The sequence below is a fragment of the Haliaeetus leucocephalus genome, unplaced genomic scaffold, assembly GCF_000737465.1.
Source record: "Haliaeetus leucocephalus isolate CR32 unplaced genomic scaffold, Haliaeetus_leucocephalus-4.0 Scaffold262, whole genome shotgun sequence".
Classification (NCBI taxonomy): domain Eukaryota; kingdom Metazoa; phylum Chordata; class Aves; order Accipitriformes; family Accipitridae; genus Haliaeetus; species Haliaeetus leucocephalus.
In genome coordinates this window covers 5,722,406-5,749,625 of record NW_010972698.1, presented here as the reverse complement: position 1 = coordinate 5,749,625, position 27,220 = coordinate 5,722,406, and the positions used below count along the sequence as shown (strand labels likewise).

Sequence of the window (27,220 nt, the reverse complement as noted above, 5' to 3'; positions counted from 1 at the left end):
ATTCTAATTTTCAAAGAAATTTCTAAAATGGCAATTCCGGACTGTTTTTGTTCTTACTAAACAAAGCAGTGTATACCCAATATAGAAATATAAAGAGGAATGCAATGAATTAGACACTTTCTTTTTTTTGTCTGACAGTTGATTTTTAAAGCCAAACCCTTCTTTTTAAAAAGAAAAAAGACATGGGTGATTTAACACCTGCATTGCTTCTTACCCTGAAGAGCAACCATGGGGCTAACTGAGTGTTTAGTCTCTGGTCAAACACCACTGACACCAGTGATCCAACGAGGGCCACCATCATAGGATGAGACCTTTAACAGGAGGGGCACCCTCCCAGAACTTACAAGACTGACAAAGGAGACATGGCAAATGCAAAAGCAGCATATGAAGGGCAAACTGGAAATTCTGCTGTAGACAAGAATTTGAAATTTGCCCAATGCCACTTCTCAACATTTTGTGGACTCTGATTTGGAGAACAGCAGTAAAAAAGTGACACTTTCCTGCAATGAAACGATTAGAAAAGTAGACTATAAAAATGGCACTACAAAGAAATACCTAGAATTTTAAAGGTGGTATTCAAACAGATGATCTTTATTTTGCAGTTTATTAACTTTGAGCATAACTTTTTATAAAGAACATTAAAATGAAGGTTAAGAGAAACTTACCCCATAGACCAGTTCACCCACCATGCCATTCCATATCTTAGTCTCAGGGTCCCTAGCTCCATATTTCCCATCTCCAACAATTGACAGTTTGTATTTTATTCCAACATGTTTTGCTATTTCAGAAGCTAAGTCTACACAATATCCTTCATATCTCTCATTCCCTTCTAGTTGTTCATGGTTTTTCTTATACATTACATATGGTGATTCCTTTGAAACAAAAGTAAAGATCAAAAGTCTATGAATGTAAAATACAGCTTTAAAACATACAAAATGAGAGCTGTTATTATCCTTTATATTACTGGCAAGTATTTACAATGTTTCCTGTTTTGGTACAGAAATTAGAAAGACAGACTTTTGCAGTTAAAAAATCCTTGGCTGATCCTACAGCCACACATACTATTGATTTTATTCCTAGTATGGACCCATTGAAGACAACAGGACTATTCCACTTCAACAAAGTTACACTTTTGTTTGCAGCATTAGGCCTGATTAGACAGTCAAAAAGCATCACTGTAGTAATAATTCAGGTTTTAGTGTTTAAAGAACTGACATACCCAACACCTGTACCATCAAAATCATTTCCTAAGGCCCCAGTGACCTAAAACGGGGCTCTGATGGGAGATATTTTCAAAGCAGCCTAAGGGAAGCTAGGCTAAAATCCTCAGCAGCAATTTTTGTCACTAAATTCCCTTAGCCTTCTTGGAAAATTCTAGCTGAAGTGCTGATTACATCTCGCTAAATCCATAGGAGTATAAAATACAATGCTTCAGGAAACAGCATAAAATTTGCTCATGCTTAGTAGAACTGTAACAAGCATAAAAGTCACAAACAATACTGTACAGACCACATCTGCTAGAGGCATTGGGACTGACACAGGTGCTGCTGTTTATGCGACACAGGAAGAGCTTTACTCCTTTGGAATTGCATGGGTATAGGTCGCTTTTCACCCAGTGCTACAGCAGTTCCAGTTCTCTACAGGCTTCATTGTGCCACCCTTACTCAGTCCACAGGGGTTGAGTTTACAGGAGCTGTACCTGAGTGAGGGGTGCAAGATTTGACCCTATAGCAGGAAGGCCAGATCCCGCAGTCATTTACATACATGCATAATAACTTCACTTATGTGAGGCGTCTGATTGAGTTCAAGTGTCTGAGAAGCAGCAAAGCGCAGTGTTGAGCTCAGTGAGCTCCTGTGAGTAAACTTATTGATACATACAGAAGTTTGCAGGGTCAAGCCCTCAGTACATCTCAGGAAGATACTGAACTTTTCAGTCACTTGAAGTCACAGAGAATTTAACATTTGCCTTCTGGCAAGGTGTCTAACACACCTCAGGAGCCATGCGTCTTGTTTCCTAAACACAAACACACTAAGAACATAAAACTTACCAAGATGGTAGTGACTACTATAGTTCTGTTCTCCACAGACGAAGTGTCATTAGAGGGCAGTTGATCTAATGCTGGCACAAATCTTTCATATTCATTCCAATAACCAGCCTATAAAAGTGGAGGTTGTTACCTCATTACATATGTTTACAAGGTGCATGAACTTGTAACAGCAACTGTCAAAACGTATGGCTTCATAACTTATTCATGCAACATTTTTGCCATTAAAGGACTACATTAGCTTTAATTTAATCTCCTTAAAGAAACAATGTTCTCAAGCCCACGTGCAAATAAATATAAGCCAAATCTAAGTGAAAATACAAATTAAATTCTCCCTATCTAAATTTGTATCATCATCGTGCCTGTGGACTAAGTTCCCACATACCCACAGCATAAGTATACACCATAGACAGGAAAATAAACTGCACAGCACTCTGAGTAAAATTCTTTGATTTTGTAATTTTTATCTATATTCTGTTGCAGTTTGGACAGTGAGTACAGTCCCTGCAGACATGCCTGAGCGAGCTTTAGAGTAGATGCACAGACATCGTTAGCAATGCAGGCACAGTAGCATTATCTTTGGTACGGGATACAAAACCCTCTGTGAGCATGAGGTGACTATTTGTCAGCTGGCTTGTGCTGACCTTCATGGTGCTGTGGCTACATTGCTATGCTACTACACTAGTTTTTGTATTCCTGTACAACACAGAAGTAAACACTTTTGTCGGCACTGCAAACCTAGCTGAATGGCTGGGCCAGGTCCAGAGGTATTTTGTTATCAAATATGTGCAGAAGAGTTTAAGGAGTCTCAACGGTGACTAAGCAGGTTGGGTACCTATTGGCAGGTGAAATCAGGGGGATTTATGTGCCTCGGCCACACAGATTCTTCTCTCGATACTCCTGAGACCCTGTCTACGTAATTATTTTTGAAAATCTGCCCTAAATTTCTTCTATAATAGGGATCCAGGCAACTATCCCACTTAGGATCTATACTTTATTTAGGAGACAAGGGAATGAGTAGCAAATCCTAATTAAACCCAAACTTATTTTCTGTTAATTTCAGGTTTCTAAAATACACTGGCTCCAGGTTCACTATGGCTCCAAGGGCTGTTAGGGAGAGGGAAAGGAAAGATGGAGAGGAATTAGGAGATAGGGCTGAGCACAGGACCATGGCAGCAGGTATTATGCTTGGCAGTGGAAAAGCTCCAGAAGGGTTTTAAGGGAAAAAGTGTGGGCTGAAGTTGACAGGAAAACCAATGAAGATATTAAGCAGGGCGAGTGGTTTGGTCCAGGAACAGAATAAAACAAGGTTCCTGGGATAGGGAAGACAGCAAGAAGGTGGGGTTTCCTCAGGGCCCTGTTATTACAGTACCTGTGTGGTATTTTTGAGTTTCATTAGTTTGTTGGAGTAAATATTTGTGAAGATGTGAAATCTGGATGCTTATCCTGACACTTACCTTCCGTGATCCAGCGGCTTTCATTTCATACACATCAATTGTGTAATTTGTTCTCCGCCCATAGGTGTCGAACTGGATGTTCCCTGTCATTCCTTGAACTTGCACCTTAAGGGAATAAACAGAAAAAACATTTCAATAAAAGGTTGACTTTATTTTTCCCTGCATTACATTTTGCAGGAACACGCTAGCTCTAGCACAATTTTTGTCTATATAACAGACTTGTAGCACTTTTGACACAGCCAGTTATATTCTTCATAACAAAACCAATCCCAATTCTCTCAGTTTCAGCTGTACGTATTCTTTGTTAGCTAGTACTCAGCTGGTGACTCACTACCGCAGCGAGCTGCATTTAAGTATAAGTGAAATTAGCCCTGCATGTATGTTAAATGTAAGAAAGACTGATTCTACCATGCTGAGTCACGCTGGGTTCACTGATACAGCATGGAGTATCAGTGAGGCACATGCAACAATTCAGTGCCATTAAACCCCTCACAATATGGCATAGAGTGATTTGCGATATGGACCAGAATCCCCTATCATTGCTCGTTCCGGGACGTGCTTTATTTTAAGATCAGTCCCAGTGTAGGAGAAAGGAATGAATGTCTTCTCTGAATGAGCCCAGACAATTGTCTCTACTGCTTATGGAGTTTTGGTCTCAATCTGGATGGATGGGTGTATAGACGGTAAGTCATTATCATTACCTACTCACATGAATCATCTTCAGGGGAAGTATAAAGTACTTCGTTTCAAAGAAAAAATCTTTCTTACTTCCCTGCATGAAACAGTGAGATATTTCCATTTATCACTTATCAACACTGACAAGCTGTCATCTCAGGCAGAAGGGGTAACAGTCTGAAACTTCAGTAGGGGTAAATTAGCTTTAATATTTAGCAAAATGCAGTAGAAGTTACAGGAATAGGTGATGGAAGACTAGTCAAAGGGGAACTGTTCAGGGCTGGTGACTGATCTGCTATTTATGGTTTAGAGGTGGTGCAATCAAACTTGTTATGGTCCACAAGGCTACATAAACCAGCCAAAATTCCTTGGACCCCCAATTATCCAGTGAGCCAAATTCAGACTGACATATAAGGAGTGTGACTTTTTTATCAGTAAGTGGATTTGAATGTTTCTTAAAATAGTTTATATCATTTCAGGGGTCTGGAAGAACATGTGAGTTATGCCTGTCTCCAGAAAGCTGGAGAGGTGAACAGGACTTTGAAAGCCAAATTTGCCCCTGAGAGGTTTTATCAACTGTGGACTGAGCGAAAGTATTTGTAGGGTAGTTGACATCTAACTTGCAGCCAGATGTGAGCTGCTGTGCCCGCTTTCGGCACTTGCTGGCAGCCGTCTGGTTACCTTAGCACAGCAGTGACTGTACTTCTCAGCAGAGCTTGTTAAGCTGGCTTCATCCTGATGCGTATTGAGACACGAGTGTTGTGCACTTGACACCTTTTGACTTCAAATTTAATTTGTTTCTATCTTTGGTGGGGAAACTCAGCACTTTTCAAAATCTGGCTGCACCGAGGCAGGAAGACTCACCAGGACTCAGAATGCTTCTGGTAGCAGCATGCGGAGGCAATCACAAGTGGAGTCACTATTTATAACTGCCCAGAGCTGTTCAGGTAAACTGTCTGCCACTGATCTGCTGTCTTAGAATCAGCTTTAGAAATACAGACATGCACAGTTTTCAAGGCTGTAGGGAAGCAGACTCAGGTAATGCCTATTTCCCTTTTGCCAGCAGGATGACTACAGTGTGGCACTGAACCTTCTGCTGGCACAGGATATTTCATGGATGTCTTGGAAAAAATATTCTTATCTGCGTTGTTGCTACAGAGGGGAGAGGAAACACTGTTAAATCAAAGTTTTCTTCCTGAAGCAAAGATTCAAGATCATTGTCTGAATAGAGGGAGAGAGCATGACGGACAGGATGGGGTCTGGAAGGCAGTGTGGGATGATCTTGGGCAGCACTTGTTGGAGGTGTATGTAAACCTCCCTTAGATGACTTCGAACACCTAAAACAACACAAGGCAACTGGCTGAAAGCCAAACTTCTGCATTTTTTGCCGGTCGTCAGTTTGGCTTTGTTTATCTTATGAATTACATTCTTTAAATAAATTCCCCTGAATAAGGGAGTGTCTTGTAGCTGTGTTGGTTTTCTTTGTTGACATTAATACCTCATATCTCATTCAGAGGAGTTTTATGTTTTGCTTGTAATTAAGTTCAAATGGACAGTACAAATTCTTTAACTATTGTGAAGGTTGAATTTAATTAACTTCTCTTCAGAAGTGTGTAATGCTACATTAATAAATGTGCAGTTAGGGTGTTTGCTAGGAAGTGACATAATGGCATAAAAAGAGCTCTGGCAATGTGAGACTGAACAATCTCTCTGACTCTTAAGAATGATATAATCTGATTATAACTCCTTATAACCTTCTGATATAATCTTTCCAATTTGGTAATTGAGAAAAAGCAGTAATTCAGCTAAGTGTATGAAGTCTGACCTAGCATTTGTTTATACCTAACATGGGCTTAATTCTGATCTTACTCAGTCCAGTTCTATGCCTGCATTAATGGAATCAGCTCTAACAGGTCTGTTTTAGAGTTACATGAGCCCGATCAAAAGCAGACCATATTCTTGTCTCTTGTATATACAACGTTATCCAATTTTTCCTGTTGTCACTTGCTTTAACACACATAGCAGTCTAAAAAGAGTTAAAAATCAACAAAATTAGAGACATAAGTGAGGTAGGATCCCATGCAGTAACTAGTGTTAGGGATAAAAATAGGCCATGCAGAAGGTAATCAGGCTGAGCGCAAAGTTACGCCAGGAATCAGAACTGGTTTGAGGCTAAACTGTGTCAAGGTTCAGGCTGGTGCTGAAATCCAGCAGTATTGCTATGACTGACAACATTTTTTCCACTGCTTTAAACCAATCTGAGTTGACTTTTTACTGGCAAATTATCAAAATTGCACGTATGTGTTTAAGTCCATGAATACCCATATCCCTGCAAGATTTACAATACACATGCCGAGGGCCCAGTCTAGTTCTGTTAGTCAGATTTGCAGCCTCAGCCTGACTTTAGAAACTCGCAATACATCTTTGTTTGCAAAGTGGCTCATACTCACTCTCACGGGAATCCTGGGTGTTACAGGAGAGTCAGATTGTAGGTGCCCTGGTGTGGACAAGCAGGCAGCTGCTGCACCAGGGCCAGAGGAATGTAATTTTAGCCAAAGTTTTGAGAGCTAATTTGCTATGCCTTGCCCTCTATCGAATATATTTTAGCCATCCTTTGGAGTTTGTCATTAAGTTTGTTTTTTCTTTCTTTCTTTTTTTTTTTTTTTCCTGAGGAGCTGCAGCTGCTTGTGTGAATACAGAAACTGTGTCTACACGGAGTAGGGCACAAGTTCAGTCCCAGCAGAATTGCTGCTGTTGTGGAATACACAGATTCATTAGCTGGTATGTTTGCCCTTACCATTTTCAGCGCTCTTTCTATATCAATTCCTTGGCTCCATGGTACTGCAGGGTTAGCCAGGCAGTCTCCAGCACTACCTCTCCTGGACACATCCACACGCTGTCTTCGGAGGTAACGGAAAGCCTCTGCTATGACTAGGACTGCATCATGGGTCAGTGCAGACGTATACTAAAATTGATGCAAATAAAATATGGTGATAAACTGCAGTCTTAGAATTGCCCCAGGTTTATCAGGTCTAGTCCTTCTCTTTATTAAAATACTCTTAGAAGAATCATGCTTGAAAGTCCTTTTGCTTGCTCTCTGTCTTGCCGCAGATGCTTTATGTAGTTTAACAATTCCATTTATTTCAATTAACAAATTAAAAATATTTTCCTTTTGTATAGCATATAGCAGCAAAAAAACAAAACCAGCTTATAGTTGCATAAAGTTTAAATTTAATTGGAAGCTTGCTCATCTAAATGAGGTCACTATAAAAGTCTGCAATTCCATGCTGGCCCATACTGCTACCAATAGCAAAGAAGAGCTCATATTTAGTTTTTGCTTGGAGTATTCTTTTTCTTTCTAACAAGATTGCCAAGACAGAGAGTTTTGAAATGAAGTTAGCATAAATCATTTCTGTTTGGACCACAGTCATGATTACGTAGCATCTGTGGCAAGGAATAGATCAGATTCCTTTTCTTAGAAGACAGCTATACAAGCAAGTAATGACAAAATGCACTTTAGGCATTACATCTCCTTGGTAATTGCCCATCTGCCTTCTCTTACTCCACAGTAAATCTGAGGAAGGTGGTAAGCTTTGTGTAGCAGCAACTCTTCAGCAAAAACCCCAGACTTGTTCATGTTGCCGTCAACTTCATCCATTGCTTGTCATAAATATCTAGTGATGTCCCCCAATGCTATAAATTTAGTATCACCTACAAAATATCATGGAGGTGTTTTTTTCACTTTTCTCCCACATTTATGTGTTTGTCTCAAAGTTCTTTCCTCCTAGAATGGCCCAGGCTTTGCATATGACATCACTGGTTTTCACTGGCATTACAGCGTAACTATAATTTAGGGGTCTGTGCACAGGAGACCATTTCAACATGCACATACTTGGAGCAAGTGAATGTGCTCAGTGTGTAAGACCAGATTTCAAACCCCTTGTAACTGAACCATTGTATTTCCACAGTGTTTGTAAGAGAATGAAGAGAAGAAAAAAAAAAGGATTTAAAGGGTATCTGCATGTACCAGTGCGCCTGCCCTTCTTTTGCCTGTCTGTGATACCGTAGAGCTCCTGGCTCCCAATGAACCTAACGCTGGAATTAGTGCCAGAAAACATGCTGCCCATGCGTGAATTAGAAAGGCGAAAATCCAAGTTTCAACGGCACGTTCAGCTGTTCTCTTTGTGGATAAGACTTATTAAATTCAGAAGAATCAATTCTATTCTGTAGGGCAGAATAGCACAATTGGTGGTCTGTATTTCTAAAAAATGTGTATTAGCTTATTGCAAGCTCTTCAGTTTGATATAAAGCCTTAGGAAATCTGCACAGAATGAGGCATGTCTGCACGTGCAGATTGAGAGAATCATATCTGATAAAAAAGAGTGCAAAGGTAGGATTGTGAGGGTTATACAGCAGCCATTCTTACTGAGTTTTAAACGACAGCAGTTTACAAACTCTTACTATGTGTCGGGGGGTGGTTCCTGCTCTGCCTGTATCCAGGTACAGGTGCTCTTTTGATCCTGGCCACCTTTACCTCTTCCTGTGATGCTTTGCAGTGATCACCCTCGCCTCTTTTAGTAAGTTAACAAAGGTTATATGTCACATTCCACACCACAATACAGAATCAGAGAGTAATTTTAAGGTATTTGTTCTTGTATTAAAAAAATCTTGTAATAGCTGTCCAATCTAGCACTACATAAAACTTACACGCTGATAATTTTTTCAGCAGACTGCGTCAATTGTCAGTAACCTTAATGCAGTCCCTTCCAAGTCATGCCAAGAGAGCTATCTAATTTTCTACTTTATTTGAATTCTACTTATAAATGCATGAGCATGCAAAGAGAAAAAAGAGAGAGAGAAGGGAAAGGCTGATAAAATACAGAATAAATTAAACATCAGGCCTTTAATCTCTAGGCAATTTTATTTCCTAATCAAAAATATTGTACATCAATTTTTTAAGTATGCTTTTTGTCTGATTGACAAATACTGTGTGCATTTCTATAATGAGCAGTACATTTGTGGAAAGGTAATGTAATCTTTGTGTTTGTACCATATACTTAAGATTCTTTTTTAAGGATGGAGAATAATTTTTCCCTCGAGGTAAATTGCTTTCAAGTGGAACAAAATCTTCCCAGGTTAACTTTATATATTTCAGAGCTTTTAAGATTAGTATGATACTTATCTTCACTTCTGCATCACTGCCAGAAAGCTTTAGAAAGCAGGCCTAGGTCCTAATCAACAGGGAACAATACACTAATCTGAGTTTTGTGGGCCTCTGTTTGCCTTTCTCTGCCTCCTCTGAAACGCCAGCAAGGCTGTGGGATGGTATGGGCTTATGGTAGTTTTCCTTCCGCACAGAAAACACATGATCCCACGGGTGGGAGAGTATGCCTCCGAATGGCATCGGCGTTCTGGCAGCAGAAACTCGTAACTGGTTCCCATTCTGTCTGTAGTCCAACTCCAGTTCATTGGAGCAATTTTGAATTCCAAATCTGTTCATCAATTTGCATGTGTCCCTCCCAAATCAAGCAGGAAAGACATGAATTGACTCCTCATGGCTGTGGTTCTTAGATAGGTCTGGCTTCCCTGAGGCAGTCAGTATACATGACGTGGAGGACTGTCACTCCCAGGAGTGGCAGAAATTAAGGTCCTCTCAGCCACCACCAGTCCTAGGTTTTATTCAATTATGCGAAAAAGAACAGGCCTCACCAAAAGAGGAAGAGAAAGAAGGAATGTGATAGGAATATGAATAATATGCAGTGGTCCTAGAAGATTTTATGACTTCCACCACTGGACTGGGTATCCTTGATGCACTTCTCAATTAGACATTGAATAGCATCCCCCTCTACTATAGAGATGCTGAGGCAGAAAAAAATCTGGGGAAGATATTAACAGGTTGCGAGTCTCCTAATAACAGTAGCCTTTAGTTCACCTATCTATGACAGTTTCAGTGAACCTGGGACTTTCATTTAAAAAAATCCGGAAAATTTTATTGGTTGCAGATATAATACCCAGAGTGTTTAAGTAAAGGACAGTGGTGCAAAATGCAGGGTTAGATTATGAGGGCAACTGTCAGCAGTGACTGGGAGGTGGCAGTGGCTCCTCAGTGAATCCAGAGCTACTTTATTTTGCACATGAAATTCTCTATTAGCATTAAAATGGACTAGTAACCCACAGTTTGCATCTAAAACCCAACCTAACTAGCCCACTCACCCACTCCAAGACTAACTCAAGAAGTTCAAGTTAAAAGTTTTTCATCCGCTGCACAATGACAGGATTTGCAAGACCAAGCCTTTGCCTCTGAGGAACTCCCACCCCAGTGGGCACTTGTGTCCCACTAACAGCCTCTGCCTCTTTCTGTCTTCTGGAAGGGCACTGAATGTTGCAACATACTCTCATCAGGGATCTGTATCATACACATGCACACACCTGGGGTTAAAAAAACAGAAATAATTGTTAAAAGCAACTCATATAGTCTCCATCATTGTCAGGGTAAAATAAATACCTTTAACGGTGAGTTTTTGGCTTCTGGGAATTCCCTTTCATCGAGCCTCACCCAGCGTTGTAGAAACTGTTGAACCATTGGGTTTTCATTATTAACAATCTGGAATCCAGTAACGTTGGCACCTCCGTGCATTACTCTCTCCAGAACAATGTCTGTGAAACCCTTGGAGGACACATGTAGAAAACAAGAGTCATTGCCATCCAAAGTCCCTTTTCTTTGGCTCAGTTTTACAAGCATAGCATAAATGAAACAGATTAGTTTCCCTCTTCTTAGCTGACAATATTCTACCAAGGAGACAATTACTATCACAGTTGGGATTGTGATAGCAGCATAAAATAGAATTTAAAATATCTTCTTGTTCAGACCTTTGCGATAGAAAACTGCCCTGTTGTGTTGTGGCAATGTGGTATGTAATATTCACTGGTCAGAAAGAAAACAGTAGGGAAACTTGAAGTACTATTTCCTCTTTTCTTCTCATCATGGTGAGAACTGGTCAAAGACCTCAATCCCATTTGTACAGCAATTGTGCACAAAGGTCCAGCACTGGGAGCAGAAAACCACTTAACACCCATATTGTTCTGCGGAGGCAAAGCGCACACTTTCTTGCTACTTAACATTTCACTTGCAAACAGAACGGTATGATTCTCTCCCACTCTGTTGTTATTTATACCTGAGGCAGTAAATTGGTGTCTTTTTGATTAGCATGACTTGATTGCAGTCATGTTTATCTGAATGTCAATGGTTACACATGCTAAAAGGTAATCCAGAATAAGAAGCCCTGTATTTCTATGCACTCGCTAATCAGTGAGATCATGACTGGTTCTTATAATGCAAAATGACACATCTTAAAGTAATACAGTATTTATACTAAATAAGGATATTTTAAAAATTTGTTTTTTTCTGCTTTAATCACACCCAAACATGGATGCAGAGAATCTTCTACTAAGTGGGATTGCTAATTTGAAAGTGAGTTTTGGAAAAACATTTTTCCACTCACAGTAGAAACAGAACCCAAAAATTAGTCTTGCTGCAGGATCTATTACAATATAACACTTTTTCTAAGGAACTCTAGCAGATGGTGTTTCAAAGGCATCATAAACATCCCTGAAAGTCGATTTTAGAATCCAGAAGAAGCTCCAATACAGATAAAAATGTACTGTCTTGTCCTAGCAGGTCAACACATACACAGGCACCACTCTACACTCTGAAATACAAAAGAACAGCTAAACAGCCTGGGTGGTTTACTTGATGGAATTGTTCTAATTTGCAGCTTTTTACCACTTATTTATACACAAATATGCTACAATTATTTTTCCTGGAGTGCTTAAATTTCAAATATGTTACATAGAAGATTATGGTTATCAAGTGTCTTATTTATGAGGATACGAGCTAGTGGAAAACATATAATTGAATTATTATTTTAAAATCAGTAGAGGATATGAGCTGCTTAGACAAAAGAAAGACCATAATTGAGTACAAATGACTATAACATACCAGTTCTAGTATTTACTGAAGCAATTTCTCAAAATCCAAGAACTCATCCATGCACTTCCTCTTTTGCTGATTAAAGTTGCCACAATCTGAACAGAATATATTACCCTCTAAAACTTAGCTATACTTCTAATGAAGAAAAGTTCTTACCAGGTTAGCTAACATGTAGTGATAGCCTCTAGAATGTTTGCCGAGGATTACAACCTGTGTGAAGAAAAAAGTTACGTATTATTCAGTTGTAAAAGGATGGCTCTTAACTAGTGGGAAACAGCTGGAGTATGAACGTTTTGGTAATCCTCTATGCCCAATCTATGGGCAGCAGGAGTATTACAGATCTGTGGCTTTACAGACGTGATGCAGTCCTTTGTGTTTTTAAAACACACAGGCAGAGTACAAAGCAGAGGAACTCCCAAGGCTGACAAGACTCCGCTTGCAGAGAGACCTCGCCTGGCAAACTCACCTTCGTGATCAGTGTCTCCCCTGCTGACCAGGTCAATGTTAGTTATCAGTTCAAGTATTTCTGCTCTGAAATGAGGTAACGCTATATCTACCCACTCAGTAAACTCCTGTTTACTTTGCTCCTTCTTTGTGGAGTGTATGAGAGGTGGGTGACACAGCCCAGCCACTCATGATGTTTATTAAACCGTACCAGCACAGCAGGGCTCAGTAGGCTCCAGGTCGTTCAGGGGGTTTCCTGCGATGAGAACCCTGGCCAAGCCTTGTCATACATGAATGCTTAAAGTTAAATTCCTAAAGTTATAAGCAGTGACCTTCATTGCCTTTTGACAGCTTTCAAAAGGCCTGAAAACTTGTTGCTTCCAGTGCATCTAAATGGACACATCTGACCTTACATCTTTAGCCAAAATTTATACCAAATGTGATGTTGCACATTCCACTAAACCAACATCTCCTGCCCTTCCTGACCCCACTTGGGCAACTCTCTGTACAAACGGAGTCATTAAATGGAATGGCTAAGACACAAAAAAGCAGCAGGATGAACTGAGCAGCTGGATTCTGTAAGGGTAACGGGGAGGAGTGGAGGCAGCACTGTTGGGCAAGCCTGAACTCTGCCACCCTGTGTGCTCATCCCCACTCCAGCAGTACTGTGCTTTTGCAGAAAGGAGGAAAAACACAGTTCCCATGTCTATGCAGCTGGCTGCCAGCTCACCAGCAATACCCCTTGTGCAAGATTATGCCACTGCACTTAGCACTACTCTCCTGCCTAGAGATTATCATCTCGGTAACATCCATCCAGTCCCACAGCTATCAGGCGGAACAATGTCCAGCAGTAAGAATTTAATTAATGGTTGTGGTGATTACGTGTGTGTCAGGGCAGAATCAAACTTATCCAGACTTGCTGGGTTAAACTAAGAGAAGTTAAAAATAGCAAACGTAATGCTGGCGATACACCACAGCTGTATCACTGACCATACCCTACGAGCAGCTCAAGTGAAGAGATGATGCTTTTTGATAGAGAACCATATGAAAATCTATACATACTATACTAACGTACTTCTCCATGGTCACAGATAAACACTCCAAATGTCACACTCTAAAAGACATCTTTTCAACATGACCACTTACGTCTTTGCTAAAAACAGATGACATTTGAGTCATTTACTTTAGATATACTGCTGAGCCTGTTGAAGTTCTTGATTAAATTATTAAGTTCCCAATTGCCTCTTTGGGTTGTCTTGTCCTTAATAGATGCCATTTCTTTTAAATTCACATTTAATTCTGTAGGAATTTGCATACTTCCAGCAGTCTGAAAATAAACTGCTGTTCAGGTCCTCTTGAGAACTGTATGTACACTCTGTTGGTAAAAAGCATCTGCTTTCCTACACTCACATTTGTTTTCTATGGAAATGTGCAGGCTTCCTTCAGATCATCTGGTGTGCATGCTATTTGCATACTGAATTCTCTGTATGTTTTAACTTCACCTTAAAGGCAGCGATTTACTTTTAAAAGGTTAGAGACAAAGAACTTATTTAACAACAACACTCCTTTTTGTCGTTTTAACCTTAATAACAAATAAGAAAGCTTTTACATTTCTATCCAGAAATGTGTTTATTAAAGAGAAAAATACCATGACAGATGAAATCAGAGGCTGTAAGAAAAACATACGTGGAGCTGCTACAGGCATCAGGAGCAATACTGCAAATAGGAAATGTAGGACTCATTAGCATAGATCAGACTCAACTTCCATCTCATCTGTTGTCATGCCTCCAAAATGACCAGAAATAATTCTGTTTAGTCCCTTAGAGAGGTCCAACATACTACAGTCAAGCTTTAAGTCATAAAGGATATTTCAGAAGTGACCTGCCAGTATTTCTACTCACACAATCAACCATGTTAGTTCATAATTATTTAACCGGATCTCAACAATGTTTTTAAAATTCACTACACACGCTGTCCTAAATCTTAACAAGCACAACTCGCCTCCTCCCTCACTTTCCACCCTCTATCAACTGCCCAGCATCTTGAATGGATTAGCGAGCCCAGCAGAAACAATCACAGACATCGGTGTTACTCTTAGGGGAGCAAAGGGATGGATAAAGATTTTTTATGAAGAAGGAAAACAGGAGTATAACAAATAAATCTCATCAACTGCTTATATATTGTGAAGCTTATATAGAAAGTGGGATATTGAATAGTGGTGGTGAATAGAAAGCCAGGATTACAGGACAAGGATTTCACAGAGCTACATGTCTTTGGTAAGTTGCACTTCCGAGACTTAATATTGCTTTCACCTTGACTGAAAGAAAAGCTTATAAGATTTTATACTGAACAAAGGAGGAGGGGAAAAAAAATGGCTGGAAACTATCATGAATAATTCAGACTTCTGATCCCACATAATTCTTGCCTTGTAGATAAAAAGATCATAATGTCAGGTTTGATACTGAATCAAATAAAGTTTGTATTTTTAATTAACTCTTCGGATATTTCCAATGAATTAAGAGAAAATCTAGAGGGAACATAATTAAAATGTAACTGGGTTTAAAAGAAAAGTAAAATCTGCTGGCCAGCACCAGCCTTACTGGAAGTACAGACCTATATGCCAGATTTGAGAAATGAAGTCAGCATTGCCAATTTTAGTTTTTCATTTGCCTGGGGAAGTTACTTTTTGAATGAAAGCATAAAGACAACTTCATTTCCACTGCGTCAGTCATCGTGATAATAAATAGGCAACTACAAATTTTTTTGCCTTAGTTTTTACATTTTTCTTACAGTTTTGGAAGATAGCATTGTAGAGATTAACTGGCTAGTATTACATTGGTATGGAGCATCGTGATATTTCTAAAGCAGTAATGATGATTCTCTCATGATGTAGCTCAAAGGCTACACAACACCTAAGAGGAAGGGCAGTGAAGAGGAAGCAAAATAACTTCAACACTAACCTCACAATTAACTCCATTACCTTTTGACTTATTCCCTACTCAAATTACAACCACGGCTAGTTCCTGGTCTAGAACATGGATCTGGGATTTTTGGCCATGAAAATTAAATGTTGGAGTTAAGGGGGAAGGCAACATTACAAGGAGACTCTTGAACTCTTAGATGAAAGTCAAGGCAGGGAAGCCATTTTAAACAGTAGTGACTGAGACAGATCCGGGGGTTTTGCTGGAGTATTTCTCCAAGGACTTGACAAGGAACTAGAATGGTAAGAACAGAGTGTAGAGGTAAACAGTAATAACAGACTGGAGGCAAGGAAAGAATGGGCTAACACAAGACAAGACTGTGGGCTCAAGAGAAATCAAGCAGTGGAAGAATAGTGCAGGTTTGGTAGGTGGGACTGAGCAGTCATATTTTGTCTTTTAAAAATATCAACGGTTTGTCTCTGATTCATAAAAGGGAAAGAGAATTTTTCTTTCACGGATGGAGGAAGTCACAAAACAGGTGAGGCTGGCAGGGACCTGCAGAGATTGTCTATTCCAACCCCCTAGCTCAAAGCAGGGGCAGCTCGAGCAGGCTGCTCAGGATGGTGTCCAGTCAGGTTTTGAATATCCCCAAAGACAGAGATTCCACAAGCTCTTTGGGCAGCCAGTTTCAGTGTCTGACCACTCTCACAGTAAAAATGATTTTCTTATGTTTAAACAGAATCTCCTGCATTTCAGTTTGTGCCCTTGCCTCTTGTCTTGCCACTGGGCATCGCTGAGACTCTGAAACTCAGTGAGACTCTCCGAGAAGAGTCTGGCTCCATCTTCTTCATTCCTTCCCATCAGGCACTTGCAGACAGTGTTAATATTCCCCCTGAGCGTCCTCCTCTCCAGGCTACACAACCCAAGTTCTCTCAGCCTTTCCTTGTATGTCAGATGCTCCAGTCCCTTAATCGTCGTAGGGGCCCTTCATTAGACTTGCTCGAGGACATCCATGTCTCTCCTGTCCTAGTCAGCCCAGAACTGTACACGGCACTTCAGATGCTGCCTCACCAGCGCTGAGTAGAGGGGAAGGATCACCTCTATTGACCTGCTGACCGTGCTAATCCTACGCAGCCCAGGAGGCTGTTGGCCGCCTTTGCTGTGAGAGTGCGGTGCTGGCTTCTGCTCAACTTGTCTGCCAGGACTCCAAGGTCCTTCTCTGCAGAGCTGCTTTCCAGCCAGGAATCCTCTACCCGGTCTGTCCTGGCGCATGGGGTTATTCTTCCCCAGGTGCAGGGCTTTGCATTTCCCTTCGTTGAACTTCATGAGGTTCCTCTCTGGCCTCTTCACCAGCCTGTCAAAGTATTGCAGCACAACCACCCGGTGTATCAAACACTCCTCCTAATTTGGTATCATCTGCAAACTTGCTGAGAGTGCACTCCATCCCATAACCTTCAGATCATTAATAGAGAGGTTAAACAGTATTAGCTCCAGTACCCTTAGGGTACTCCAAATAGTAACTAGCCTCCAGCTGGCCTTTGTGTTGCTGATCACAACCCTCCAAGCCCAGCAGCTCAGTCACTTTTAAATCCACCTTACTGCCTCTGTGGGCTTTGATTTTAGAGAGTCATTGAAAAATACAAGCTAAGAGGATACGCTTGCACTTTTACCTAGAGAAGTAGCTATCACGATTTTGGCAGCTGTGAAAAGAAAACTACCATGTCCAATTAATACCTGTTTGGAGCTCATCTTCCCTTCATTTGAATCCATTGCCATCTGGTCAGTTTAGTCTGTTTAATCAAAGTTATTTATCATCCTTTATTTACAAATGAAAAAAGAAAGAAAAAAATTAGATCACAAGAGTACAGACTACCTCATCTACAGCTCAAATCCCTGATATTTTATGAGTCTATTAGATCTTTCCATAACATAAAATACTGATGCTGACAGGCAGTATTGCCACAAAGAAGGTCTAAAGATTTTTACTGTGCTTTTCATACCTGACAAGTGGCAGAAATATGCCACTTAACTGGAATGACAGGCAGAGATCTGACCTGCTGTAATGTGTCTTTCCATTTCGACCATATCTGGGAACAATGAGGCAGTTTAACTCTAGAAGTCTTCTTTCCCAGGTTTTAAAAAGACAGCAAGAAGAATGAGATTTCCTATAAGCTCAGAGTAAAAAAGGATTTTGTTGTCTTTGTTCAGTTTTCATGCGTTAATATGGGTTCCACTTTTGCAAAAAGCCCACATTTAACTTCAAGCATTTCTACTGATTTTTAAGTATACTTGTAAGTTTCCGAGGACAGGAGAGCTTAGCTACCTCCAGTTGAGCAGTAATGTGCCTTTACACCTTGCTATAGAAATACAATTATGACACCTTTGCCTTCAAAGCAGTGTGCAAATGCCAGAAGTGATGGCATGATTCGTTCTTTTCAGCAGCAAACAAGCAAAACAGAGAAACGGACTCAGGTCTAAAAAAATTTCAACAGCATCGTCAGGATCAGCTATCAGTGTTGATTGCACTTTGTGGGAACAGCACGGCTATCAAGCACAGCAACAACTGTCTGGCGAGACTAAATTGTTGTGGAGAACACTTTTCTCTCCTGGGTATCAGGTCAGGTGTTTTCTAGTTTCTATCCCTATTCATACCATTTCTGTTCTGAGGATGAGAGTTACTTAAAGCTTATCCCAGATCTGAGCAGCTCCTACTCGATACTGGATTGAACGACTGAAAACTTGTGCCCTGTGATGCAGCACCCTATTGGACCAGTGGCACTGGCTAATTTGTTTTTCAGGACACACTTAAGAAAGGAGAGGAACAGAGTATCGGGGTGACAATCCAAGTCGTTCAATAAAAGCTGAAGCCAAGCCCCGCAAAGTTCTCGTCGGTGCATTAGCAAGGATGTTCAGCTTATCTTGAGTGGTATCTCTGCTCTGTTTCTACCACTCAAGGAAAGGAGAAACTGAAGAAGCCCCTCAGCTGGAAAAGAGAGTCCTCTCCCTGGCCTCCCTCCCGCTTCCGAAGGCCCTCGCCGCGGTGGGGGAGCTGCCGGTGGGACTTGCAGCCACGGCACTTCAGTTCTCCGGGGTCACTGCGCTGTTGACAGCAACGTACTTACCTTCTACAGCGTTACCGCGTCAGTAAAGGTGCAATAGGATCTGACAGCCATACATAATCATTCCTCGCTATGTTTACTTCGCACAGGTCACCCCTTGTCATGTAAATTTTCCAGATAGGAGTAGGATAAATAGGAGAACAGAAAATAAAAGCTCTCCTGAAATGTGAACAGGATTTTCCTCATCTAATCAGATGCCACAGTAAAAATAAGATCCCTTATAACCTCAGCAGATCCATCTTTCCGTAAGTCTGTAGAGCCCACTCCCCTGTTTCCCAATTTACAAACAAGCTCCTGCAGAAAGAGCGAGTTCCCTTTGAAGATTGTAAACACTAGACAAGACTCAATCTTCCCTCAGTAAATTCACAAAAAATTGCTTTTTTGGTGTCACGATTTTGTCTCTTTCTATCATACCACCACCCCCAGCACCAATACATGACGTTCCAAAGGAAGCGCAGTCCTGTGGTGGCAAAAGATACGTCAAACTAGTGCTGGTCTGTCACAGCCAAACAGGTGATACTTGTCCTGCCTTTAATTCCACGGAAATAAAGCCATTTCCACGTTCGGTAGAAGCGGCTTTCCTCATACAAAGGGTCAAAACCTCATGACTGTAATTGTAGTGCAAACCAGGGAAGGAGATTTATTTCTTCACTTAGTATTAATGGGATGGGAATCTGGCTACCAGGGGTTGTGATGCTGCTGTAAAATATGCAGTAAACAATGATTTCATTTATATGAAGAATGAGTACTATATTAAATTTGAGTTAAATATTAAATGAAGACTGTATTAAATATTAAGATGAAGATTCCACACACGTATTATTTGTTACAGATAAAAATAACTGCATATATAGTTGAGATTAATTCATCCACCATTTCAGAGGCATCATGTCCTTTAGGGAATTTCACAAATCCATACACAGTCCCAGTTGCTGGATTTCGTATTTTTGTGCAGTATATGGACCTAAGAATTCTCCTTCCATGCAACTCTGCCACCTTAGACATTTGTGACTACACCTCATAACCAAAATCCTACTTTCCTATATAGCACAGTATCAAGATCATTTGTTTGGGCTTATAAAACATTCTTCAAACAGCTTGTGGCTCTTCTGCAATGTATCTCTCATGGGAGATAATCTCCCAGAGAACAGGAAGCTCCTAGAAGAAGGGGACAGAAATGCACATATTGGAAACAGGGATCTGAGATGCCTCTGAAGTATTTTATTAAAGTTTTCCCCCTCTGGCCCCCTTCTTGTGCCCTTCTCTCCCTTGCCTCTCTCCTTGATGATAGTCACATCAAGAGTGAAATTTTACTTCTAGGCCATCTCCAGATAGATGGTGGTTGTGCATGTTAGTCCTTGGAAGGTAATTAAATGCAACATCTGAAAGCTGTATTGTACTTTGTTCTCCCTCCATATGGCTAAACTTTCTTTTCCCATAACTAATCTGACATTTGCTGATTGAAGATTGTGTAGTGGAATATGCATTAAATTTGTACATAGAAGGTTACATTGGAAATTACTTAGGAAAAAAATTACAACTGCAACGTAGGTTCTGAGGGCATGATACTTTCTCCTCATTTCTTTCAGTGTGATGACAAAGTTTTCTGTGAATTTTCTTTGCCCTGAAACAATTTTCCTAAATTCATTTTCCTTTGTGTGACTTAGCAATATTGTCAGATTAACTAATCTGTTGGCACGGTTATTGTTAAAGGACATATTCTACTGCAAAACATCAGACCCTGGAGGACACTGAGATGAAGAGTTTTATGATCCCTGGTAACTGACATTCATAATCACAATTATTTACTCTGTAAGCCGAAGAAAATTCATTAAATAAACTTTTCTTTATATCAAAATCTCTTCTTTGTTTAGACAGATGAGAACAGTGTTATATCTCTCAGGACTGCATCTCTCTTCACAAGTCATGTCTTTCAATACAAAGACCTTCATATCAAAATCCATCAAAACTTAAGCTACCCTTCATCACTTGAAGCTATTTCACTAAAACCAAGATCAGATATAGGGGGCTGTTACAATCATAACAAAAATTCTTTGTAGCGTATGAAAGGGATACTCAAAATTGCCAAGACCTTTGCCCCTTATTTTGCCAAGATATTCCCAAGAGAAGATACTTGTTCCCAGAGAGCTTCCTTGAAGAGATATGTTGTAGAAATTTTTAATTAGTGAATTCTTTAGCTTCTTGAGTGAGATTAATAAAGTAAAAATCCAGTTGTGTTCTAGAGGAAATTGTGCAGTTGTTTTCATGGGAAGTAAATGACTTAATTAAATATGTTACTCTGCAGCAGTGATTTTCACACATAGATCATTTTAGGAAGGAGATAATATTTTAATCGTCTACACAGTTCTAGTATATTCTTTGAGAAATATCCTCCCTTGAAAAATATTCATAATGGAGTGATTTTACATCCAAGGTAATTTCACAGAGGTTCCAGTGCTTTCTCAAGCCTCTGTGAAATCTTAAGTTCAAAACTCACCTGAAATTTCACATATAGGCTTCAGATCTCACAGAAAAACAACCAAAACCTAAATGTGTACAGGAAGTTTCAAATCACAATAAGCTTTCTGTGTTAAGTGCCAGAATTGCTTTAATTTGACACTGACAAACCATGCTACAGTACTCTCCTCATTGGTTTCCTCTTCTAGATCTGCTGGTTCAGTGTTCCCACCTTATGGGAAAGATTGTCACTGTATTCTGTCTTCCTACTGCTTCTGATAAATTCTGAAATATTCATCTATCTTGCTTCTCACCCCGTCAAGGGTGTCACGGATGAGCGACAGTCAAGGCCCTGTGGAAATAAATCTTCTGCTGCTTAAGCCTCAGTTCACCACCCCTGAGAAGCGACATGAGGTTTTGCTAACCTGAGAGGGAACGGGTACTGCTGCTATCTCTGCTCTGATACTCCAGAGAGCCCAAACGAACAGGAATTTATGTTAAATGCTCAGATGGGTAAGCTTTTCAGTAACCATCACATGCTTTTCACTGACACACAACCATGTTTCCAAAAGAAACCAGTACTTCTTAGTCAATTCTTAGCTCAGAAATGTGCACCTGGCTGTACTGCTAGAGTTGATTGCCTTTCCCTAGCAACATTCATGATTAAATTTCCTTCAATCTGCAATGCAACCAGCTCCTATCCCATGTAACATGGTCCCATCACAATGACATCCTCATTCCCAACTTCACATACGTTCCCTTTACTTATGCTGCCTCCTTGCTTCTCGGCAGTTGTGGATGCTCTCATTGTAGACCTACAAGTCCACATCAGGTGTATCAAAATCAGCACTACCAAAACTAACTTCCAGACTAGCATCCTTCACTAAATTTCACAACACCTAACATCACTTTCACAAAGACTGTTAATAATAGTAATCTTACATTTATTCTTAGTTTTCCAAACCTTCTGCAGGAATCACAAATGCTTCAGCACTGTCATACAGTTTGAAGGCATATCCACATCATTAATAAGCAGTTCTTTAGTGACCTTTGCATTGTGCGCCTAATCCCTGTGACACCAGAGATGATATCCAACTGTCAGTTTTGGCTTTCAATACTGTGAAACTGTATGTTGAACTTTCTTAAGAGTACACTCTTGCAATCACAGACAAACATAAACAATGCTCATTTCTTCTTCTCATATCCCACAGGGTAAATGAAACTCCTTCAGTCTTAGCTGCTCAAAATATAAACGGATGTATATCTGTTAGGGGAAGAGAGGAAGAAATTAGGTAAACTGAGGCACATGGTTTTAATTTTAAAAATACATAAATTTCCCATTTTCTCCACACCTTCCATCAGCATGTCAGAGTAAAATTTCAGTATTATTTCCTGGAATTGAACAAGAGTCCTTGGAAACAGAATTCTGCTTATATAAACCATTACTGCATGTCAGGATCACTTCAAACTATTATTTGGATATAACCCAGAAGTGTCGCAGTAATTCAGTCCCAATGCTCACATGAGAATCTTTTGGAAAGGGTTTTGTACTGCAGAGCACTGCCTTCAAGCAGACCAAAAAATACTGAAGAGTAGCCATTCTTTTTTTTTCTTCCTTTTGAGCATTTCCTTTCCTTTTTAAGTGCCCTATGAAATTAAGGAAAAAACCCCAAACATCAGTGCGACCTCCTCTAGGAAAAACAAGGTTACTTTTTCTTATATTTTTTATTGTAAATGGAATTTTACTGTGACTAGAATTGCATTCAATTTGCTCTTTTCAATGCTCTGAAGGAGTGTGAAAGGTTTATTCTGCTTCACTATAAACAGCACACTGCAATATTCCCCGTATAACTTGGTGCATAAACCAGGAACTGAAAGAGATTACGAAGAGTTAATTTATTTTTACTAGACTTAGCCTATGCAGCAGGGGAGGCCGTTTTACTTATATGAGGTAATAAAGTTACAGCAATATTTTTCTTTTCTGATTCTTTACATGCATTCTCCCAGGACAGAAGATACTCAGGGTGTATTTAAGGGTCTATGTATATTGTTGATAATTTTATTCATCACACGTTTTGGAAGAATGAGCTTCCAGTAGTTCATACACCATTATACCTACACATGCACACCCATGGTGTGACACAAATAAATTTAATTTAGCAACATGGGCTTTCTTTAAGCCTGGGAACATTAACTTCCTCTAAAATTGTTATGCTCTTTTCCATCTTACTCGTTGAATACTGTGGGATGAGTTTGGATTTGAGGTTTAGTTGATGACGTATAGGGCCCGATTCTTTGTAAATTTAGCCCAGGCTGCCCCTGGTAGCTTTAATCTGCTCCACGGAAGCCAGTGGGATTGCACTGGTATGAAAGTGGGATAAGAGACAGGAATCACGTATGAATGCATTATTAGAAGCAGCGAGTGATTTGCACTGGGATGGTACTTTCCCATCTCAGGGCCTGATCCAAACCCATCTGTAGCCCAGAGCAAATGCACCATAGCTCTGGATCACACCTAGAGACCTCATATTTAGGGACTTCCCCCTGCAAGGCTGTAGCTATCAGTTGCTAGTGTCTTACGTACCGCACCGCCAGCATCTGGGCTAAACAAGCCAAGTGGGGTGGTCCCCACTCCAAAAATCTTGCTATTTAAACTGTAGTCTAACAGTGCGTCACAAAATGCACTTGGGAACACTTTGGTGCACAAGGGGCCCTGAAAAGCACCAGTGGCTCTCTTCCTCCCCCAGACACATGATTCGTATCGCACTGAAGCCATTAATCCTGCCATAGTCAGCTGTGAAAAAAAGACATACGCTCTTGTGCGGCTTTTCTTCTACTGAGTTAGGACATCTTCCCTTGTAAATGGACTTATGAGACACCAGAACTATCACACTGTCTCTGGTGATGTACAACGCCTGTTTGCACAGTGGTATTGTGCTATTACTATTCATTTTGATAGTGTGTTTCCTTCCTCTCCCTGCAGTTGGTTCATCTGAATTGTTGCCAAGATGGTTGCCTTGGAAACTAATTAAGGAAAGCCTTTGGTTAGAAGCAGAGTTTCAAGCATTAAACTATTTGAGAGACAGATGCAGAAATTAAGGTAATGTCTGCTAAGATGAAAGGGTTTATCCTTTATATGGAGAAGAAAGAACCACATTAAATGCTAGGACTGTAACAAAGCAACTTCTATACAACACTGATTTTTAAAACCTGGAAGAGATGTGCGAGTGAGGGATTTTAAAATCAGCCGGGGCTTATAAGAGGTGACAAAGATTCCCAGAGCTATTAGGGATGGGGAGATGGACAAATGCAGTGGGACAAAAAACTCAGAAGATCACATGTTCAGCAAATTCTAGCCAGCTCTCCCTTTTCCTCAAATACTCTGTATCTTTAAAAGACTTCTTGTGAACGTTGTTTTTGAAAAATACCAGTACAGCTAAAGAAAGGCCAAATCCTCTCCCCACAGTCCAGGTATGGCATGAGAAGCATCAGTGTGTACATTTGCTTCCAAAGTACATCAAATGCAGGAGTGAGAGGCTATAGCAAATGGCCCTCAGGCTCATCTTTTCTACTGAGACTGTCAACAAGGGTAACAATTAGTGCCAGCTGCAGAAGCAGCTCATATGATGTGGGCACAGGCTAAATAATGAGTGGGACCCTCAGAGGGCTTTCTAAGGGCAAACACGCATGCACAAATTCTGTGCACCGAAAAGCTGCAAAGAAAGGCGTGCTACGCGGCAAACGGTGCTTTTACAGCTACCTATTAACTGAAGTTCAAAGCAAATACAATCTCTCTATGAGCACAATGGTATCAATTTAAATATTGTCTCCAGGATAATGTTCAGGATAACGGCTGACTCTACACTTGCAGCAGCAAAACTGAGAAAAGATTTTGGTTCTCTGGACATTTAATGGCAATGCAAAGGTTGCCATATAAATATGCCTGTAACTGCATAAAAGCATACTACCAATGTTGTGGTAAAAATATGCAAAACACCAAAAGCAGATGCATGTGTGTGCATTGTTGTGTGCATTTATATCCCATGAATTATCACAAAACATAAAATGAGTAATTGCCACCATCACGGAAAAATAAAAACTCTAATGGTGACTTCAGGTTCATATGCCTCTGGCAAAAGAAACCGGAGCTGCTTGGCAGTGGTCTTCTACATGCAGCAGCTTGCACATTTACGGTGAGACATTTTGTATTAATTATTAGCGTTACTGATCAGATACATTTAAAACTGTGCTTTAATGTCTTTTGAACACTTCTAAGCTTTGTGTGCCATTACCTCAGTCATTCTGCAGGATGACTAATACTCTGTTAAATTCCTGTCATTTGGAACCTGCCTTGCTTTATGAAGTCTGGATGACGGCTTTGGAGAGACATTACTATTTACAAGCTAGAAATTCTCTCCTCAGGTACGTGTGAATTGTGCTATACGTGGGGCAGGTTAACCCAAGATGTTACTTCTCTCTGCTTTAGCAATCCATCTCTGGCCCTTTATTAGTTTTACAGCTGAGAGGAGCAGGCCCTTTAAGGCAAATACAACTGCTGCTTTTGACATATGCCCATTTTTTACTTACCTTCCGCCAGCTACAGTCCTGAGGTTGACTGACCTAAGTAATTCCCCCTTCCTCCCCACACGCCCTACGGACCTGTGAGCTACTGAAATTCTCTGGATGTGAAGGGAAAGAAGTGACCTTTCATTCTGCTTCAGAACTTGGTTTCAACAATACTCATGGGCACCTAATGACGACATGTCCTAAATTTTAAGTTTCTAGTTCATTGGAAACATAAAGATGAACTGTGCCAGTTTCTGAGTGACGTTACACAACGCTGCACGTTACCAGATACTCTCTTGGAACTTCAGCTGAACCCTCTCCTCGGCTCCGCGCAGAGGGTAAAATTGGGCTGTGACGTGGCCGTGGAAAACGTGGCAGGGGCACGCTGCTCTGGAGGCTGTGCTCCACGCAGCGCAGGACCGTCAGAGGACACGGCGTCACTGGGGTTCACAAGCAAAGCAGAAGCTGAAGCTACCCATAGCTCTGCTCCTCCTTCAAGCATCCCACTGTGTTTATAGGCAGTTGTTATATTTTTAATTGCTGCGGAGAACGCAGGCAAACCCACACCAGACTATCTGTTTATAATGTAACACATAAACCAGGAAGCTTACATGAAAGCGGTGTTGATTTTTCCACTTACATTTTTTCCTTATTGTTGTTGTTTTTAATGACTATTGGTCAACCGAATACTGCAGTTTTGTATTTATTCTTATGACACCTCAAATGTGAAAGCCGTTGTGCAGTAAGCACGCTCCTCTGACATCTGGACAGCTCCGCAGAGGGATGCAGCTGTGGCTGTTCTGAAAACCTGCAGACCATCTTCCTAATCTCAAAATTTCAGACTCAAAGGTCAAGTCATAGTCAGTGCTTGCACTGGACAGAGTTCAGTCAACCAGATTACCCTTCTTAATCCTACGGACGCTTTACTTCAAGTCTTCTCTGACAGTTTGACTGTCATTGTAAAATTTTGGGGACTGCATTCTCTACTGTAACATCGCTTCTGCTTTGTGAGATGCCTCCACTCAATACAGACATTGCCTTGGAGCCTAACCTTTATGACTATGTTTGGACATAGTGCCCTTTTGATAAAAGCATGCAGTTTCTGGAATAAACAGGTCTTTTGTGAAGTTTCACCATTTTGATCCTGAATGGAGCTTCTTCCTCCTTATTTTCCCTCAGGAGATTTTCTTCTAAATGGACATAAAGCCACTCTAGTCTGAAATACAGCTTGTTATCTTGGGAATAAGAAAAACGTATTTCTCAACTGAAAAACATGACTTTAAATACACGGTTGAACAGGCTAAAGCTTACTGTTAGTTCTCAGAAGAAAATGTTCTTCTGTTTATGAGAACAAAATTTTATATCTATCTGTGAAGGAATACTGGAATATTTTAGCATCAAGGGACAAGAAGTGTGGGGAGCTTATGAATTTTGCATGACATAAGTGTTGCTATCTGTATGCTTGAGAGGCCACTAGATGATTAAATTGGATATAGTTTTGTTGTGCAAGGAGGGATATGGATCCACATGCTCAACGGTTATAGAA

The 27,220-nt window shown here is 40.4% G+C and overlaps 1 protein-coding gene across 2 annotated transcripts in view; it reads right to left on the bottom strand.

Moving 5' to 3' along the window:
- GRIA3 (glutamate receptor, ionotropic, AMPA 3) overlaps positions 1-27,220 on the bottom strand; it is a 152,821-nt gene that overhangs the window by 53,055 nt on the left and 72,546 nt on the right. For both annotated transcript variants that reach the window (XM_010568971.1, XM_010568972.1), the window contains exons 5-10: positions 12,324-12,377; positions 10,683-10,844; positions 6,975-7,142; positions 3,503-3,607; positions 2,049-2,156; positions 666-872 (exon numbers count right to left, since the gene is read on the bottom strand). In XM_010568971.1, the coding sequence (XP_010567273.1) occupies positions 666-872; positions 2,049-2,156; positions 3,503-3,607; positions 6,975-7,142; positions 10,683-10,844; positions 12,324-12,377 (804 nt within the window). The remainder of the gene's footprint in view (positions 1-665; positions 873-2,048; positions 2,157-3,502; positions 3,608-6,974; positions 7,143-10,682; positions 10,845-12,323; positions 12,378-27,220) is intronic.